The 20,519-nt window shown below is 42.4% G+C and overlaps 2 protein-coding genes across 2 annotated transcripts in view; both read left to right on the top strand.

Moving 5' to 3' along the window:
* Window positions 1-2,739, top strand: part of LOC105919247 (protein wntless homolog) — a 33,860-nt gene extending 31,121 nt beyond the window's left edge. Inside the window, exon 12 of the mRNA XM_036137884.1 lies at window positions 1,929-2,739. Within this exon, the coding sequence (XP_035993777.1) occupies window positions 1,929-2,038 (110 nt within the window). The 3' untranslated portion in view covers window positions 2,039-2,739. The remainder of the gene's footprint in view (window positions 1-1,928) is intronic.
* A 2,594-nt stretch (window positions 2,740-5,333) lies between these two features.
* The window catches only part of gng12a (guanine nucleotide binding protein (G protein), gamma 12a), a 44,771-nt gene continuing 29,585 nt past the window's right edge, over window positions 5,334-20,519 (top strand). Inside the window, exon 1 of the mRNA XM_012854532.3 lies at window positions 5,334-5,641. The gene's annotated coding sequence lies outside the window, so the exon portion shown is untranslated. The remainder of the gene's footprint in view (window positions 5,642-20,519) is intronic.

Raw genomic sequence — 20,519 nt, 5'->3', positions numbered from 1 at the left:
CTTTAAGTGTTGCAGCTGAGGGGAAAATGTTGGACCCTACAGGCTTGATGAAACTCTGCCTCATTCACAAATGAGACCAACATGGATAGAATAATGATAACCTGTAGTGCTTTTTATTGCCTGGATGTGAATCTGGTAATTCATATTGTGCCTTTCATAATAAACTTAATATTTTTCTATCAAAGGTAGGAAACAAAGATTTCTCTTCCAAGGTCCAGTCAGTCACACCCCCAACCACGCCCCCCCCCCCCCACCAAATTAACATAATCTCACTCTTAATTTTTGGTAAAAATTGAGAGGTCTGTTGAGGATTAATATTTTGGCCGGTCAAAAATATGCCTGGCCGGTTTATTTTTACATATACTGGCCAACTTGGCCGGTGAATCAGGAAGTTAATTTCTGACACTGGTGGTGGGGCAGAGTGGATGGGATGGTTGCATCCGGGCTGGTGCTGTCTCGGTATGCTCTTGCCAGTTTCTTTGAAGGTGGTGCTCTTGTGGAGTTGTGCCCCTATTGGAGGGGAGGGGGGCTGGCTGGCTATCTGGGGTTCTGGTCTCCCCAGTGTCTGCCTCGACACCCTGGGTAGCAGGTCTTTGGCTCCTTACCTTACATACACAAGCACTCTCTCAAACACCCACAGGTGCTTACAGATTCACTGCTATACAGATAAACCCTATAAATGGCTTTGGCTGTCACTAAATACATCTTGTATTAAATAATATTACGCATTCATTATTGATCTTATCAAAGGTGTTGCTTGTTTGTACCTGTGATACTTTTGTTTATTCTCTTTCTCTGCAGGTGTAGAAACAGACTCCAAGGATTTTATCTTGTACCCGCTTTTTCCTCTAATTTTTTCACTTTCTCTCACTTTTTAACATTTTGCCTCACTTTTCTCCAGTCGTTTCTTTCTTTTACCTTTCTGTTTGTGTCCATTAAATTTTGAAATAATCCCAAAACAATGTCCAATAAAGGTTTTTGCATCAAGCGAAGCACTATAGTGAAAGCAGTAATGATGCAGTTGTGAAAGTAAAGCTGTTGGCCTCTCCTTGGTACTGAGAAAGCAATTCTTAGTGCGACACTGCCAGACAGGAGACGTAAAAAAAAAATTTCAATTTTGGTTTTGTCTAACACATGTATCTTCTTCTACATGTTTGCTGCGTCCCTTGCAAGACGTATGGCAAACTACAAACTGGATGTCTTATGGCTTTCTTTCAGCAGTGGTTCCATCTTTGTACTCTTCCATAAAGGCCAGTTTTGTTGAGTGTTAACTAATAGATGTCCATTCAACAAATAGCCTCATCTGAGCAATGGATCTCTGCAGCTAGTCCAAAGTTACCATGGGCCTTTTTGGCTGCTTCTCTAACCGTTATTGAGGTATTTTAATTTAAAAGGTGCATAGGGCAAGTTTTGAAGTTGAATATAATTTATTTTCTTTCACATACATGCCCTTACAATTGCCTGATGTGTAAAAATACTTACCATAAGCGATACATTAGTGAAAGAACCTCTCTGGAAACCTCTCTCCATCTTTCTCCCTGACCTGTCTGCTGCATTCCTTGGTCTTCATGATGCAGTTTGTTCTCTTATAAAGGTCTGCGGCCAGAAACGGAACAGCTGCTTTTATACTGTGATCATATTGTACACAGACTCTGTTTGATTTTTAGGTGACATCAATTGGTAGCTTTTGATTTTATTTGCTGGCATGGCAGGGAATTGGGCTAAATAAAGACACACCGTGCAATTCAGATAATTTCTACTGGTAGAGCATTATTAAATGCAAATAACTCTTCCCACTATGAGCTGAATTACCAGAATGAGTAAAATTTCAAGGGCCTCATATATAGCTGCAAGGTATTGAATCCCCTTTGGAACTGGCATGGGATGGCTAGATGTTTTGGTTCTGATGATCTGCTTTGTGTGTGTAGGTGATGGTGGAGCCACCAGTGGAGAGGACATCCAGCTGACCACCACAATCACCCATGCTGATGGGCCCACGGAGATCTACAAAATGACTGGGAAAGAGGCCCAGGAATAGTTTACACACTGTCCGAGATGCCCATCTTCTCCCTACTTTTGTCTTTCATAGTCCCCCGTCCCTGTGCGTCAACAATCCACCTGACAGACGGCTGCTCAGTGCTGCACTCTATCACAAAATATGTCCATAGTCCATGTAACCTGTATGTTGGTCCTTTTTATTTCATACATTGTAGTATTTGTAAATGTTGCACATGCCTTTTTAAATGAAGCCTCATACTGAGAAGTTGCGTTAGATGGGGTTTAGAGAGGTTGGATGTTACGTAAAGCAGCTGTCAAACACTTGTTTTTAGGTTGTTTAAACAGACTTTAAGAGACTGAGTTCACAAAGAATGACAGGAGAGCGTTCAGCTGTCTTGCTTTATTATGTTATACTTTTTTTTCCCAAGGTCTTGGATCTGACCATACAGTACATCTGTTATAATATAGATGGTGTAACGTGCTGCTGTCACTACAGTTTTTCTGGAGGGGGGGTTAATTACTGGGAGAATGTACACAGGCTACTTTGGTGAAATCATAGACATTCATGTTACAAGGTAGATATTCATGTTCTTTTATACAAGTGTTTATTTTCAGCTTCGCACACTGTAGGCACCAAGCTAAGAATGTTTGGGAAGTTGACAATAGCCTTCTACACAAAGAATTTAGTGTATCCTTTTTCTTTTGTATGCTTATTTAAATAAAACCTTTTACTCAATACATTCCTCTGTTCTGAGCAGATTTTTTTTTTTTTTTGTCACCACTGAATGCAGGGAAATATACGCGGTCATTAAATTTTTCTGTGCTAGAAGAAAAATATACTTGTTTGGAATCGAGAGAAAAACAAAACAGTAAAGAATCGGTCTGATTAAACTGTGGAGAGGGGGCGCCCTCTTGTGGCTTAAAAATAGAACAGAGGCTAAAAGCTGAAGCAATTCTTTAAAACTAAATTTTATTTTTAAGGGAAACGTACCTGTGTTCCCAGAAGAATTAAAAACCAAAGAGACAGTATTTTTTAGTCTGTTTTTTTTCTTTATGCGTTTATGCAATTTAATTGACATTTAGCAATGACATATTTGATATCCGGGTTAGAAATTTCATTACCAAAAAACGCAAATAGATTGCGGCAGAATGCTGTCATTTAATCGGGACCAAAATATTTTACGGACTGATTTCAGGAACACTAAAGCTGTTCGGGCTGTAACTATCGGTCTTAACGGCAGGATTTAATTACCGGATGGAGACCGTTTACAAGCTTCACTTTAGTAAAATTCTTGATCTCTGTTTCATCTGAGCTGACTTTCAGTGAAATGGTCCTTTCTGTAAACTTTGACCTGTGAACGTTCTTTAGGGTAGAAGTTTGCCGAAATCTAATCAGCATCTGATCTGACCTTGATGGCAGCAAGGTCGGATCAGGTCAGATCGGTTTGATCAGTAAAACTTTTGTTCCATTTTTCACAGCCCTTTAACGGAGGTTCTGCTTGGAAAGCGGCATTCTTAGAAGTTAAATGAGCATTATACACAGATTGCAGATTACAGAGTTAGATCAACCAAGAAAGCATGAAAACTGTTGTAAGTTTAAAAACCAAAAACACTTTACAGATATTAAAACTTCATTTTAAAGATGTAAAATCAGTTCAAAATAATCAATGTAGACCAAGTTTGACTTTTTTTTTTACAGCTACCTAAATCTCCTTTTCCAAGGCCAACCCCCCTGCCAACCAAAGAGAACGCAACACCCTGTCTCACAAACATGGGGGTGGTAGTAGGATGGGCTGGGTCTGCTTAAATTATTCAGAACCCAGACAAATGACTGTCAACCATGGAACCATGAATTCTGCTCTAGAGTCCTAAAGGAAAATCAGCTCTTAAGCTCAAGTGGACTTGGGTTATGATCCACAGTTCAACAACAAATCCATCTTTAGATGGGCCCCAGAAAAAACAAAAAGGTTGACCTTTTAACCCTGTGGAATGACTTTAAACGGGTCTTTCATTCTCAAAACATCTGAACATAAACGGTAGTGCACAGGTGATTGGGCCAGGATTTATCCACAGCTTTTTAAAGGACCTATTACCAGTTACCACACAACCTTGATGGCAGCTGTTGGCAAGCAGGGCCCATCCAGTTTCTAGGTTTGAGGAGAGATTACTATTTCATATAGCACAAGGTTCATTTTTCTCAAAAAATCTATGTTTAAAAACTCCTTTTTGTGTTTACTCGGGTTATGTCTGATAATGATTTTTTTGAAGATATGAAACATTGAAGTTTGACAAAAAAGCAAATAAAGTACTAATCCTTAATGGGGTAAATACTTTCTCGCTGTCCTGTATTTCTAGTAATTAACAGCACAATCTGACTGGACCTCAGGACTCCCAGTATTGTGGCTTGAGATCTGTCTGCTATCTAAATTGGGCTGCTACTAGTCTGTGATAAAGACCTGCATCAAAAGCCCACAACCATAGCTGTTAGGTAGCTGAAAGGACTGAATTCGTGAAGCGCTTTTCTAGTCGTACTGACCAGTCAAAGGCTTATTGGGAACATATTCTGTTGCCTAATGAGGCAGAAAAGCATAACTCGTAGAAGGGTTGACTCCTGATACATCTGGAGTAAAACTGTTCCAGTGTTTTAGAAAACAAGCATCATACCAACAGTTCACTGTGGTGGTAGAGTAATGTTCAGAACTTGGACGACTTGCTACGATAGAACCAGGACAATGATCCGAAACACCAGCAAGTCCAGCTGTTATATTTATAGACCAGACTTAATGTAATGTCATTAAACAGGGGCTGTATAGAGATACAGCTGTTAGAGCTGTTGCCTTACAGCAAGTCCTGTGTTTGATCCCTGCCAGGGGCTTTTAGGCATGAATAGGTGGGTTCTCTGGGTACCCTGGCTTCCTCCTACAGTACAAGTGTATAAGGTTAAATTGTCTCTCTAGATTGTCCTTAGGCCTCCTCTGGTGGGCTGGTAAGGTTCATAAATCAATCACCAGCAAAGAGAGTGAAAAAAAAACCCCGGAAATAACTATTGTCGATATATTCAAGGCAGAAATCCACTTCTGTAAGCATTGCATCCTGCAGGTAGGAGTTCAGACCTCTGTTGTCCTCAATGTTTTCTCTTGTTTTATTGAATTCAATATAAAAATAAACTATAAATTCCTGTGTGCGTTTTTTTTGGTCTTTGTTTCTGATGAGAGTAAATATAAGTTTCGCAGCTCTTTGGTTAGGGCTGAAAAGCTTTTGTCCAGCTTCCAGGGGAATGGCCCTTTAAGGAATCCACAAATCAGACGCCAGCTTCAGCGTCACCTGCCTTGTGTCTCGGCTTGGTCCGCCTCTCTGTCCTCCCGACGACACTCGGCACTTTTCGCCCTAGCGGAGGAGGAGAAAAGGCAAGGCAGAGTGCCCCGAGTGCTCGCTGTGACACGGGAGGAGAAAGTAGTCCGCGGCGGCCGTGCGGGGTCAGGGGAGCTGTGGAGCGTCCAGCAGCTGGTCTAGCCGCCGTGTTTGGCACACAGCTGAGCGGGCTGAGAGTCCTGAACGTCGGGGCCGAGGGAAACGTCACGGACACAGCTCGGCTTCAGCCTCCGGGAACCTGTTAGACCTGACAGCGCAGTGTTCCGGCCAGGTAAGACTGCCGTGCGTCGGCGACGCCTCCCTGTAGGGCAGGAGCAACAGTTGGGCTGAGGCTGGGGAGCTGCTCAGCGGCAGCGCTGTCAGCTGTCAGCCGGCCCGGGCGAGCAGCTCCAGCCCGGGCCGTTCCCACCAAGCAGCCGCTGCTGATCCACACCGGGACGGAGCTCCCTGCTTTCAACAGGTCTCCTCACTCAGCTCTCCTGCTCGCCTCACAGGGCCTGTTGCTCCCTTTTCCCCGCTGGCTCCACCTCCTGCCTTCACCACAGAGGGAGTTATTTAAAGCAAACAGATGATTCCAGAACAGCTGGCCGGCTCTAGATCTGATGCCCAGGCAGCCACCCCATGGACGGTGGCCTCCATCAGCACCGCTTGTGGGCTCTGGATGGAGGATGAGGTGGAGGTCACCCACGGGGAAGAGGCTGAGATGTCTATGTGGGCCATCAACAGCTCTGTTCATGCCCCCCCCGGCCATTAGGAGGACAGAATACAGACCGACCATTGATAGGGCCAACTCATTAGTATCCCATTCAGCACCAAAGCCTCCTCTCAATGGCCATCAGCCTGAGTGGGCCACCTGAGGCCCAGGATCAGCACCATTCCCAGCCTCGGGGCAGGTCCTCAGGCTTTATTTCACCGTGACGGCTCCAGGCCAAGTAGGAAGAGGCAGAGGGGTTCAGAAGGGTGGAGAGGGACAAGAGCAGAGAAAGGCTGTGCGTTCTGCGTACAGTGCAGGAGAAGCAGCTGGTCCGGTGGTTTTTATCAGAAGTCCAACTCGGTTTGTGCTGTGCGGTTGGATCAGAGGGCTGCGGTGGATCCACACCTCTTATTCAGCTCCTGCTGGCGTTTCGAACTGTAAAGCGAGCTCAGGTTCCAGGCAGGGCTGATGTGATGCTTGTAAAGAGATTAGTAACAACGTCCTGCTCAATGAATGGTTCACATGTGACCTGTGGTTGACTCACGAACCAGGGGATGAACACGCAGGACACCATGCATCCTCTCTGGCTAAGAGAAGGCTGCTTGACCCGGTGGGCGGCTCGGCTCGGCTCGGCTCGGGCCGGCGGGTTTCTCTGACAGGCGGCGCCGGCTCTCATCAGCCAGGATCTGTTTCCTCATAGCGCTGTAGGTGGAGTCTCCTCTGTGGACGTGGTCATCTGACACAGGATTCAGTGACTCTAATACTTCCTTACAGAATAAGTGATTCATAGACTTTCCTGACATCTTTCTTACAGTCATCTAACTGAGAACAAAGGGTTACGGTAGCCCTGGAAACATTACAGATTACTGTTAAAATGTTTGTGACATCACAAAATGAGACCATCATGAACCCCCCCCCCCCCCCCCCCCCCCATTTAATCTTTCCTCATACGATTTGCGTGAAAACAAGCGAAGGAGTACACGTTTAGTAAACAACCCATTTTTATATGTTTGTAGCGCTGTAAACTAAGCCTTTGTTAAACCACCGTTTGCTTCACTTTTAACATCCAGTCTTTAATTTGGAATCCCTCAGCATCCCACATCTTGATTTAAATGGGAAGTATAATGCTTTGATTTCCTTGTCATTGTTGCCCCACAGCTCCTCTTTTACCCCTGTTCTGAGGTGTGTCTCAGAGCGACTCGTTTTGGTGCCGTCGCTTTAAATCTAAAGGAGGCCCCTAACACCCCGCCCCTCTCTGGGTCACCACCCATTCCGCTCAGCCCCATTCAACCATGTATGTACAGTAGTACGCTGGGGGACGAGGTAATGAATTGTGTGGGTTAATACACCCAACAACCAAACATTTTCACTGATTCACTTGTAGCTTCGGCATCTTTAAGCTTGGACTACAAAATCAACAAAATCGGTAAGCTGGATGTCCATGACCTTGTTTAGCGGCTCTGGAGCAAACACTGCGACGTAATTGTTAAAAAAAATTTAACAGAGAAAACTGAACAGCTTGAAAAAGATGACCCAAACAGAATTTAAAGATGCCTACGCAGCTCCTGGCCAGACAACATTCACATTCTCTGCACTCCTAGGGATTCCAAGCACACAACCTAATATTTAGATTTAAGGTCTAAAACAGTGGATTTTGCAGGACATGTCCCCTTTAACATTTGCCCACACTGCTTTAATATAGTTCTGTACGTGTCTCAGGCTGTGAGGACATCTCTTGTCCAAAACCACTTTTAGCTAACCCTACAACTTTTCTGTTGAATGTAGTTCTGGACTTTTACTAGGCCATTTAAAAAAAAGCAATTTTCTCTCATGAAGTCAGACTTTAGCTCACATAGATGCGTGCTTGAACGCACAGAGAATCCCTTTTCATCCTCAGCGTTCCCCTTGGACAAAAAAACTCAGCTCTATCTGGAGAACAGTAACCCAAGGGCAGGATACTATCACAGCCATGTTTCAGTGCGGGCATGGTGATCTTTGGATTTTGTACTAAACTCATCTTATGAAACTGTGGCTCAAAAGTTCAAGTTTGGCTTCATGAGATCATAACACATTCTTTCACAAGGTTGGTGGGGGCGGGGTGGGTAGGGGGGATTTACTCCAGGACTTGTTGTTTTCCTTGGAAGAAAAGAACTCTGTTCAGCAGCCCTACTCCTTAATCCAGACATGTGGAGAATACAGGTGGCTGCTGCCACATAACACAGTCGGTGCCTCCAACACCGCTTTCATTCTAGTCTCCTCATCCATTTTGTGGAGCTTTTTTTCCCTCCTCCTGACCAATGTCTTTGTAAATGAGAGCCTTTGTAACCTCTCTGTATGCCGTGGCTTTGGCTAAAGGATCCAATCAGAGACGTCCTTCTAGAACAGCTGGACCTCATCTCTGCTTCATCAGATTTACTAGACCTGGTGGCTGGTGTGGATTCAACAAAATGTGCTTCAATGAAACATTAGTATAAAGAGATGGCACAAGGAAACTGCAGATATCTTTGCCTGAATAAACTAGTTTGATTTCCAGAGTGTACAGGATAAAAACCTTTTGAGATCACTGCTCCTCCTCTCTTCCTGCAAAGCATTGCAGCACAGCTGTGGGCCTACAGTTATGTCCATCTTGTGTTCAGGGTTGACTGCTTTTCGAAGCCATTTACAGTTGAAATGGCCACTGATTGATCACAGCACATCTGGGGGTCATTCAGCAGCTTACAGGAAAGCTGTCCATGTGATTTACTAGTGTGCTTGTGAGAATTTTTGACCCTTCTTCCATGAGAGCCTTGTTGACATTGATGTTGGCTCACTGTGGGCTCACTGTATCCACCTTCATTCACCTCACCAGTCTCTGGTCGAGTCGCTGTTCTTCCAGGTCCCTTCTGCTTTTTTGAGATACCTCCACAAGTTGACTATAGAAGGATTACTAATGAGGACATTTGAAGAATGAACTTAGGTGGCATCCTGTTACGGAACCACGGTCCTCAGTGCGACCGACTAATAATTGTAGAAGCAGTCAACATGCTAGATGCTTGGTTTTATGCGCCTGTTGCTATGGAAGACCTGAATTCAACAATTTGGGGAAGCGTCCAAATTAATTGGCAAAACAGTTTGACCGTTTCGTTAAAGACATTTGAGTTGTCCAGAAGGCCAGTCCTCTACAATTGCCATTTCAGTTCTCACTCATGGCAGATGAAACAACATCCAGTACAGCCTTGCTGTCTAGGCTGAACATTTTAGGAATGAGCTTTCCCTGTTTTCACATAAATACAGTCCCATTGTTACCATTTCTGTGTTTTGCTTTGCACTAAATAAAACCTTGGCTGAGTTATATCTAAAATACTCTGGAATGTCTTAGGAAAAGCGTATTTTACACCCCAGTAACAGGAGTCTTCATTAGCACCAAATGGAATTAGGAACTTTCTTGGAGGTTAAAGTATTAAGACTGGAAAGGTTTAAAATAAAATCACTAACAAGTTAGTTGTTTCTAAGTAAAAAAGAAGTTTATCCAGATTAAGCATATGTCTATAGTATCCCATCAGGAGGAGAAGGATCTTCAGGATGTCTGGGACTGAATCATTTATTTATTTATTGTTTTTGGACAAATGTAATATCTGCAAATTACATACTTTCTGGGAAAAATGTAAGGATAGTGACTTTTATTTTCTGTCTCTAAAGCTGTAGTGATCCTAAAATGTGGTTTTCACGAGTGGAATGTTGTTTTAGATATCTTTAATTCTAATACAGATTTATTTAAACTAAAAGGGTGGTAATTAGAGAAAGTAATATGGTTTGATCCTTTTATGACAACCTGCCAAACAGTAGTTCCATATAAAAACCGCCATATTCTCTAGGAATTTGAGTAAAAGTTAAATGTGGCAGATTGTATTGGTACCTTTACTAACGCAGTTACCTACGTATATTTTAATGTGAGCAACGTTACTTTACAGGGTATCTCTCCTGGTGGACCACTACCAGACGAAAAGGGTCAGAACCAAGAAGGTCACAGAATAAGTAAACTAAGAACTTATTGCTCTTAAAACGGTTTAATCAGTAATAAAGTCATGGTTCGGCATGTTTCTCTGGTATGCTTCAATCTAGAAACAAACATTTTAAATTATGTATAAATTCTAAAGTTTCTACCTAATTAAACTGTTAACTTAACATAGGAAACCCAGCAGTTTTGACATTTCTGAAATGTTTATCCTTTGGGCTGCATAGAAATGACTGGAGATTTGGTTCGATTCTTTTCAACAAGCAGGTATCGCCACCCCCTGTTTAGATTAATTATACACACATAACACTACTTCAGAATGGTCAGTGTTGACGTTTAGGATTTTTATAATGGGATTGCACCTCTAAATCACTCTGGAGATGTTTTGATCTATAAATACTGTAGTTTACCAGTTGTAGTTGAATGCACCATACAAGCGCAGCTGTCGGGGAATCCTGGTGTTTGGTCACCTGCTATGTGGTGTTTATGGTTGGGGTTGCAGGTGGCTGGGTTTGGACTTCAGCTGGATTAAAAAAAACTTAATCTTCCCAAATTGCAGTCACTACTGATTGCTGGGAGTCCTTTTTGTCTTGTTTTGGTGTCACATTTTACAGTTGCACGACAGAACCTAGCATTGTGTGCTTTGTAGCTCCACACATAAAGGTTCGGCATGTGTTCAGGTTTTAAATACGCTGTATTTGTTACGGACAGGCTTTACGTATAGGTGTACCATTATTCCCCTGTTCAGTTAGAGAGACTTCTATTTACTGCAATTTTGATGGTACTTGATAGACCTGTAACAAAAAGCTACTGGAGCTCTAAGGTAATAAAGGGCCGAAAAATAAAAATAAAGACTGTGGAAAGTTAAGGGCTCCATTTCTATGTTCCACCTCAGGCCTAAATGACTAAATGTTTTTTTGGGATAGGTTCTGAGTCATGCTAACTCGATGCAGAAAAACCCCAGGCTGGGATTCTATCCAGCTCCTTGGTGATGCAGTTGGTAGCAGCGGTGCTACCAACTGCATCACCATGCAGCCTCGAAACAGTAATATTTAACCTAAAATATAGTTCACTTAAAATCTGAAACGGTGGAAACTCATATTTAGATAAATAGTTGGGTTAAAATTGAGATGGGTGTGCAAAAAAGGGAAACTGGCAAATAGGTGGTATTAAAGTAAATTTATACAATTAATATTAACATAAATTGAAGTCTTGAGTATAAAAAGGTAATTATTTTCACAGTTTCTTAAAATACCATTTTTATGTAGTATTTACCACTTAAAACAAAACATGTCAGTAAAATCTGTATTTGGATCTACTTCCTGTCCTGAAGGTCAACAGCCAGAATAACTCTAGTTTAAATGGTAGGAGATCTCCAGCAGATACGGAGAGGTCAAATACCCATTGAGCGTCGGTAGGTTAGGTGTTTTACTTTGTAGTAAACAAAAAGAAATCTCAGATATGGCACGAAACTAACAGCTAACCAGTCTGAGTTTGTTCAACAGAAAAATGGAATGACATAGCTGTGTTTGATAGCACATACTGACATGGGCAAAATTGCTGGTACCCCTCTGTTTAGTAAAGAAAAACCCATAATGGTAACTGGGAATAATGAATAAAAATTTACTACAGACTAACCAGTGTAAATCAGACATTGCCTTTAAATGATGGTTCAATAGAATAATTTAAAAAAATGAACTAATGAAGCAGGCCTGGACAAAAATTATGGTACCTGTAACTTTAATATTTTCTTGTGGAAGCTTTTAAGGCAATCACTGCTGTCAAACAGTGTCTATAGATGTACAGTTGGATTTAGATCAGGGCTCATAGGAGGCCACTTCATTATAGTCGTATAGCTGTTCTTGGGTGGTTCTAGCTTAACCTGACCCTAGCCATATGGATTTCGCTTCGCCTAGCTCCACTCACATCTATCTGGGACCTTTCCCATAGAGAGGGATTTCTCCAACCAATTTTATTGTCTAGCCAATCAGGACGCAGGGCTGGAGTTTCATAGATGTGACGTAGTGGAGAACTGACCGTGACGTGAGACTGTTTTGATTCAGATAGCAATGACGGCTCGTTGAGGAAGCAAGCGTTAACATTGATGCTGCTATTTCTTCCGTGTTGTCCAATCTACCTAATACTGTTTCAGTAAAAGAACATCAGAGAACGCTTCTGAATGCTTTTGTTGGTGGAGACGATGTTTTCGCCCTTCTCCTGACCAAATTTGGCAAGTTTTGTTTTCTGGGGGGCGTCCGCAGCTGAGCGGTTAGCGCGAACCATATTAGGAGGCCTTTAGTCCTCGAGGCGGTCGGCCCGGGATCGACTCCGACCCGCAACGCTTTGCAGCCTGTCTCCCCCCCTCTTCCTGTCAGCTCACTGTCAATAAAACGCGTGCCACTAGAGCCGCAAACTGCATCGCTCTCACAGCATCACGGGTTGGCTATGGTGTGATTGGTTGAAATAGCACGTCGATAAAGATGACAGACAAGTGGCTTATCCAATCATATGCAAGGATTTTTGATAAGGCCCAGCCTTAAAAAAAGGCAATTTCTATGGAGAGGTCCCAGATGGATGTGAGTGAAGCTAGGCGGAGCGAAATCCATATGGCTAGAGTCAGGTTAGTTCTAGCTGGGTCTTTTGGGTCATTAAGCTGGTAGACTCATGACCTACAACAGATACCAACATTCTGACACTGAGCAGCACATTTCTCTCCTGAAGGCCTTGATAGTCTTGTGATTTCACTGAACCCGGCACAGATCTGAGACACCCAGGGTCAGATGCAGCAAAGCAGCTCCAGAACAGAACCGAGCCTCCTCCATGTTCTACAGTAGCGACAGGGTTCTTTTCTAGGCATGCTTTATTTTTCCCTCTGTCAACATGGAGCTGTTGTGCCTTGCCAAAAATCTCCAGTTTTGCCTCATCTGTCCAAAGGAAGTCCTCCCAGAAGTTTTGTGGCTTGTCAACATGCATTGTGGCAAACTCCAGTCTTGCTTTTCTATGATTTGCTTTCTACAGTGGTGTCTCTTCATGAAGCCCACTTTGGCTCAAACAGTGACGGATGGATCAATAAGACACTGATGTACCTTGACCTTGGTGTTCATCTTTAATTTATTTGGAGTTTGTTCTGGTCTCTTTAATTACCATTCCTATGATCTTTCTCTTCAGTTTGTCATCCATTTTCCTCCTGCAGCCACATCCAGGAGGTTGTCTACAGTCCTGTGGACCTTAACCCTCTGAATAATTAGAAAAACAGGAACACAAAGCTGCTTGGAGATGGTCTTATAGCCTTTACCTTTAACATAGTCGTCTAGAATTGTCTTTTTTATTTCCTGAGCCCAGTCTCTCCTTCACTTCCTGTGATCCATGTTCAGTGTGGTCCACACCATGTCACCAAACAGCACAGTGACTACTGGTTACCCTTTAGATAGACAGACTGACTGGTGACGAGCTTGAAGACGTCTGTAATGCTAATTAGAGGACACACTCCTCTCCACATGTCCCTATATTCAAATTATTTTCAGTCTTGTCTAGGTGTGTCATTATTTTTGTCCAGGCCGTGTTCATTAGTTTGTTTTTTAAATGGCTCTGTTGAACCACAATTCAAAAGTGAAAAGTAATTTTCTCTGGTTCATTTCCAGTACATTTCTATTTATTATTTCAAGTTATTTCAGAGACCATTGTGGGATTTTCTTTGATTAGCAGAGGTGTACCAACAATTTTGTCCATATCCGTATTTATTGCCTGATGAGGTAGAGGAAACGAGTGAGTCAAGGACCAAAACATCACAGAACGAGCTTGTCTGGCTTTTCTGTCCTCTTAGGTATGAAGTTCAACAGTGAGAATCAGTGCCTGACACATGATGAAGTGAATGTGGACGATTAACTCCGCTGTAATAGTGCCAGCAGCATTCCACATGGAGGACTTTCTGCTTTGTGTGTGTGGAATGCAGTCCTCCTGAACCAGATCCACTGTTTTCAAGTCGAGATGTCTGCTCTAAAGTATGTTGACATCATTTCGTGCAATCAGACTGCAGGAACTCTTCTGACTGGAATAGATCGGCACGTTAGTTTCTGTTTCAGAACAATGAAGCAGTAAAACTACAACAGTGAGTTTCTGTAGAAAGAGACTGGTGCTCAGTAAAATGCCAGATCGGGGGGGGGGTCGCCATGGCACCCACACACTGGGTTTAATGACTGATAAATGCAGGAAGTTGTACAAACTTGTAGCTTTATAAACTATTTTTCTACATATTTAATATCCTCTAATGCTACCCCTCTCCAAATAGAATACGAAGAATTGTTTCATGTGATCAGCACATGTTAGGTATACTGGCTCAAGGACAAATCGGTCCTTAAATATCAAATATTATAAAAAGGTGCAATAAGTGTGAATATTCTCTGATTTAAGTTCACCTTGTCTAGGAGGAGTCCAGAAATAAATCCTGCTGCCTGCTGCTTAAAGGCTGCCACATATCACGTTTATCACTGTGGATGTCTGCCAGAGACGTACGCTCAACGCTGCAATTTTCTTGGCACATTGAACTTTTTCATATGTGCCACCGAGCTGCTCCAAACAGGCTGTGGCGAGGGCGCGCAGCATCACAGCCACTGTCTGCGCCACACGTGTGACGACTCAACGACTGGCTCATCAAACTCTCTACTACCCATTCCCCCGCTTTGTTTCACTAGTAGACAGTTGGAAGAAATGTTGGAATCTGTCACAAGAACTGTAGGAAATTGGTCGCTCATCTATAAAGTTCCTAACATAAAACCAAACAACCTGGCTCCACATGAATAGGTTATCACCTCCTTAACCTTTTGTTTGAGCATGAATGGCCTGTTTATCGTCATGACATGGCATCTCAATTGGAGTTAATTTTCTGCTTGAACAAGATTCATGGATCCATCAGGTCATCCAGGTCCTGAGATGGCAAACAATCTCAGACCATTACAGTGTTTGACTGTATCATCTTGGTTTTCTAGAAGCTTTCAAAAAACTAAACATTTGTCTCTTCAGTCCACAGATTCCCCCCCCCCCCCAAAAAAAAGTGTTGCTGATTATCAAGATGTCTTTTGTCTAATGTGCGACGGGCCTTTGGGGTCCTTCTGGTCAGCAGTGGTTCTGGACTTGGAGCTCTGCCATGGAGACCCTTTTAGCCCAGTCTCTGTTTCTGATTGTTGAATTACGAAACTCTGACCTTAATGGGGGGGATTGAGGTCTGCAGGCTGAAATGTTTGGGAACTCCTGAGTTACAGCTATCTTATCTACCTTTGATCTGCTCTCTGTGTTTTGGTGCTGTGCAGTAGTGTGTCAGATCACCATTATTCTGAAATGTCCCTGAAGTGGGATGTTATGTTCAGAGGAAACTCCGTAGACTCGTAACAGCTGGGTGGGTTGTGGCAATCACTTTTTCACATAGGACTTTTTCCTATTAGCTTGAATTGCTTTTTTGTTTTTTTACAGCTGATAGATGTGATCATCATTTGAAAAGTGCTTTAAATTCATTTGGTGATCTGAGATATTTGAGTGTGACTGCAAAGTGAAAGCAGGAGGAGCCATAATGCTTCTACCCAGCACTGTTTGTGTGGTGTGGGTATGCTCTGTCACAGCCCACAGTGTTTGCTTGAACTGGATCCCACCCTGTGCTGGAGGAGATTCTGTGAGAGCAGCGAACATACAGTTAAACCATCTGTGGGTCTCCAGGCAGAAGTGCTGCAATAAAAGGCCAAATGTGGCCAGGGACCATTTAGTTTGGTCTGAAACAGGACAGGTAGATCACATAGTGAGTGGTATGAGTGTAAGGAGTGCTCATTTACTAATCGCGTCATCAACCCAGGAGGAAGTGTTGTCATAGCAACTATATCAGATAGAGGCAGCATCTCACACTCCCCTCGTCTCTGAAGCTACAGTATGACATGGTTTTCAGATCGTGTGTCATGATTGCAGCTCAGTTTCCACACTGCTGTTGTAGCACTTTGTGTCTGCTTTTCCAGTTCTGGGACACTGAGGCAGAAAGAGCCAAAAAACAAACAAAACCCAGAGGCGACGTCTCCACACACGAACAGAGCTGATGCCCCACAAGCCCCCACGGGCCACACATGTCAGCTTACAGGTCTAACTAATCACTGACCGGCCCTGATGCTTTCTCAACAGCTCAACATTGCCACCTGGAGTCCCCTTGCTGTTGCTGAAACTGTTTTTATTTTCTTTCTCGAGTCTGTTTGTCCTTTCATCAATCCGTTCCCCTATTTTATACATATATGTTGTCTTTTCATTCCTACTTGCCTTTACAGCTGGTACCTGTTTTATTTTATTCTATACAATTATATGACAACTTTATTATGCCCCATTTCCTATGATTGCTTATCTGAGCCCTGTTTGGGGATGCCGAACCTTTCCTTGCAGTCGACAATGAAATTATAGATTATAGTTTCAAAGTAACCTTGAACTTAAAGCGTGTAGGTAACGTCTCCCTGGCATTGATGCAGGGTTAGTAGGTAGAAAAGGTTCTACGGTAGCTGACTGTATTTTGTACCTATAAAGGTTGAGTATGAAACAACCAAAGGACATGATCACAAGGGTTTTTTTCCCCAGAGATTGATAAAGAATGAGCAGAAAAGGCTAAGAATACGTGTCCAACGCACTACATGTTTCAAAACTAGTCTATCTGGTGCTGAAACAATAATCAGTTTATTTCCCCTGAGACCATTATATTCCTGTGTAACCCATAAACGTTCTGTAACACTACAGACACTTGAGGACCTGTTGCCTCACACAGGAAGGTCCCTCTAAACACCCAACATTAGCTGCCAACACCGTTTTTATTCAGTTTGCTGCCGACACAGAAACACACATCGCTGGCTCTGATTGGACAGAGATCAGGAAGTAAATGGTCATGTTTGGAGTGTAAACTGGGCTGGACCATGGCTGGCGTACCTGCCAGGGTGTTGGGTGAGATCAGATCTGGAGCCTTCCACGTCTGTCAATCTCTATATGCAATGGAAAGCTGATTGATTTGCTATACCAACAGCGCCATTAAAGAAGTAATCACACCCCTACAACTCTATGTATTCTATAGGCCCTTTATGTGTGTAGTGAATTTTCCTTTATGCCCTCCCTTTAATTTTCTTAAATAAAACCCAAGGGCACCAAATTGCCTCTAGAAGTCGTCTAATAAGCAGACAGAGCTGACCAGTGTTATTAAATCCAATGTGATTTAACCTTCTTCCAGCTGTGAAGATCTCAGAAGTTTGTTAGAGACCAAACGATGTCATGAAGAGCCAGGAACACAAATGCTCTGGCCACATGAGACAAGGATGAACTTTTTCACCTACATGTCAAATACTGCACACGTACTGACTCTGGGAGGCTGAGCTCAAATGCACGACACTTCACTGAAACTTTTTTTTATTAAAGTGGGATTCACTTTGCAGTTGAGGATTACTTAAGAAAAGTTTAAAGTATCATGTATAATTTTGCATGATATCATAATCAATTAAAGTGGAACAAGATTAAGCAAAAACAAACACCTTAATTATTCAATCATTGAAACCACTGGTGAGCAAAAAGTATTTTACGGTTGGGGTGGTACAGACACCTCTTCCTGTCACGTACTGGTTCAGCCTCTGTGACTGCGTTCACATCGTGCAGTGGCAGCTCAGCATGCAGAGGAGAGACACACATTCCTGTCAGAGCACAACAGAGACATGAGGCGTCCGTCTCACACATCTTCTGTTTGCTGATGTTCAGGAAGGCACCTCTCCTGATCTGTTGTCTGATCCCATGTTTCCTTCCCACTGCTACATCACAGGAGGGGAGGAAGTCACCCAGCGGGGGTCTGATAATCACGTCCACAGAACTTGAGCTCCTACAGCTCAGTTTGTGTGTTTTCTTTATGCGGCACGCTTGGACAGACTCAGATGATCAGATAAAAGTTTGAGTTTAGAGGTCCAGTAATTTCAACAAAAAACACATCAGAGGGCTGCAGGCATGTGTAATCTAATGGGTACACATTTCATCTTATTTGTGAGGAAAGCCAACTGTATTGTGATGTTCTTGTATGACTTTAAGTATTGGAATGTGTCTGTGTGTGGATATCCTCACTTCTCAGTGGGTAAAGAAGCCTGTTAGAAAGGGAACGACCGAGCACGTTAATCTAAATGCAGCCAGGTCCATCCATCCCCCTATGGATGTTAGAGGTGGGGTCGTCCTGCAGTTTATCAGTCAGTCACAGGGTAACAGAGACTGGAAATTTTACTAAGCTAACATGCCTAATCTGGCATGCTCTTTGGACTGTGGGAGGAAACTAGAGTAGACAGGAAAAACCCAAATATGCACAGTGAGAACACAGGAAGGCCCCATGGAAAATAGTTTCAGTTATGACATGTGTTTACCTGTTTTTTTGTAATAAAGATTCAAATAAAAGAAAAAAGTTGAAAGTTAAAGTATAGTTTCCTTTCAGGTAACTTTCCAAGTTGTGTGTAAATTGTGTTTTAGTTTAGTAAAATATCTGAACTAGCGTGAACATTCAGGAACTGTTGTATAGTGCTAACAGTTTAGGGATCCTTAGGGAAATTGAGTCAAACAAAATACAGCTGACTTTTAAAACTTTAACGCCCTGTTAGCATTATGCAAATTTACAACCAAACTGGCCTATGCAAAATGAGGGTAAGTGGATGAACAGGCTGTGAAAGTGAAAAGGGATAAACAAGATCAGAAAAACTAAATCTACAGATTCACATTAGAAAATAGAGAAAAAAAGAAAACCAGGATCCATTTTATGTTGAATTGGGCTGAGTTTTTCTTTTACATTCTAGAGAATTGAATTGAATGAATACATTCATCTGTAAGCATCCTTAAATAATTGCATCATTAAATATCCAATAACTGGGATCTTCCTGAAATGCATTTGAAGACTTGCATTCATAAAATATCTGTCCATCACAGAATGTACAGCAATTAAAAAAAAAAAAAAAATACAAAGTTATCTCAACTGTTTCAAGTTAATGAGAGGCTACATACCAACTACTATACATGTTTTTTTTCCATCTTATATCATACTGCATGACAGCATGGCCACAAGCCGTTCCTACTGCAACCAAACGCATGGGCTCACTATACAACCAAGCCATAAAAGTGATGGATAAAAAGCCAATACGCCATCATCACTGGACCATCCTTGAGAAATAGAAGTTAATGAGTTTTGATAGCTTTAGCAATCCTTGCTTCCTTACTCTGATTCACAAGTGCATTAATCATAAGTACATTTGTTGAGAGACAAAACAGCATCCGAGTCACTAGAAACTCCTCAAAGCATGACTGTAAAATACGGTTCTACAAGACCAGCTTTGAACTCGTTACCATCTCACATCAAGACTGGACCTGCTTTTAAGATGTTCTCTACCAGGCTTAAAAACGGGTTAAAGACAAACCAAAACTGTACTCATTTTTAATTATTCTAAGTAGGTAAGAGTTGTGTATGAATACATGTCTTAAAATTTGATTGTGTTTCTATTTTTTAAACTGAAGTAGTGTAGTATGTAAATTCTAGTTCGTATAAAAGCCCAGCCAGGGACAGAGTACAAAATTAGTATTGGCTATAAACTTTATATGCAGCTCTTCAGTGACATGGTTTGTTTTGTCACTATGTTTATGTGCATTATCCCTGTCAAATAAAGATGAAATAAAAAAAAATTGCAGGATGTTATAAATAATTCATAAATGGTTTCCTTTAACCTTTGGGTGGATCGCTAACAGCGGGGTAAATGTGTCCCGTTTTGAGGAAGGTTAAGATTAAGTTTCCCTTCAAGAAAGTTTCATTAAAGATGTTTTGATTTTTATTCCTGTGAATTAGGATTAGGACTAATGAGAACTTGTCCATTCACCAAGGTTTTAGGAAGGGAAGGCCGTACATCATTTAGTAGTGTGTTATAGCAGAGGGTTTGTTTCCAATCATCTGTGTGTAGAGATGCTGAGTCTCATCCATGTTTATTCCTGTTTCACGCAGTTCTCTTTTGTGGCCACATGGTGGTGCTCTCTGATGACTTTGATCTTCCTCTTGCATTTTCTCCACATGGGTTCAGCTCCAGTAACAATAGGAACCACAATCATTGGGAGTAGGCTGTAACGTAAAGTTCTCCGGCAAAAACAAACCTCTGCTACGTCTGAACACCAGAACTCTGCGTTTCCTCTCCATGCCAGCTTTACTGTGCAAAGGGACAACTCTCCCACCTTTTCGGATTTTTGTTTTGTTTGACGAGTCCCTGTACAGGGCCATCCCATCTGTCACCCTGGCCATGCCAGGTGGTCCAAACATACTGTCCATAATGCTTCACCTTGTCCGTTTGTTCCCAGGAGAGAGAACCAGAACGTGTGAAATCTTTCTGTAGGAGGGCTGAGCCTGCAGCACAGGACGTTGTTTAGTGCATGTGTGCTGCTGCTGCTGTGACGTGAATAACT

This window comes from Fundulus heteroclitus, chromosome 6, assembly GCF_011125445.2.
Source record: "Fundulus heteroclitus isolate FHET01 chromosome 6, MU-UCD_Fhet_4.1, whole genome shotgun sequence".
Classification (NCBI taxonomy): Eukaryota; Metazoa; Chordata; class Actinopteri; order Cyprinodontiformes; family Fundulidae; genus Fundulus; species Fundulus heteroclitus.
This window is presented reverse-complemented; position numbering and strand designations above follow the sequence as displayed.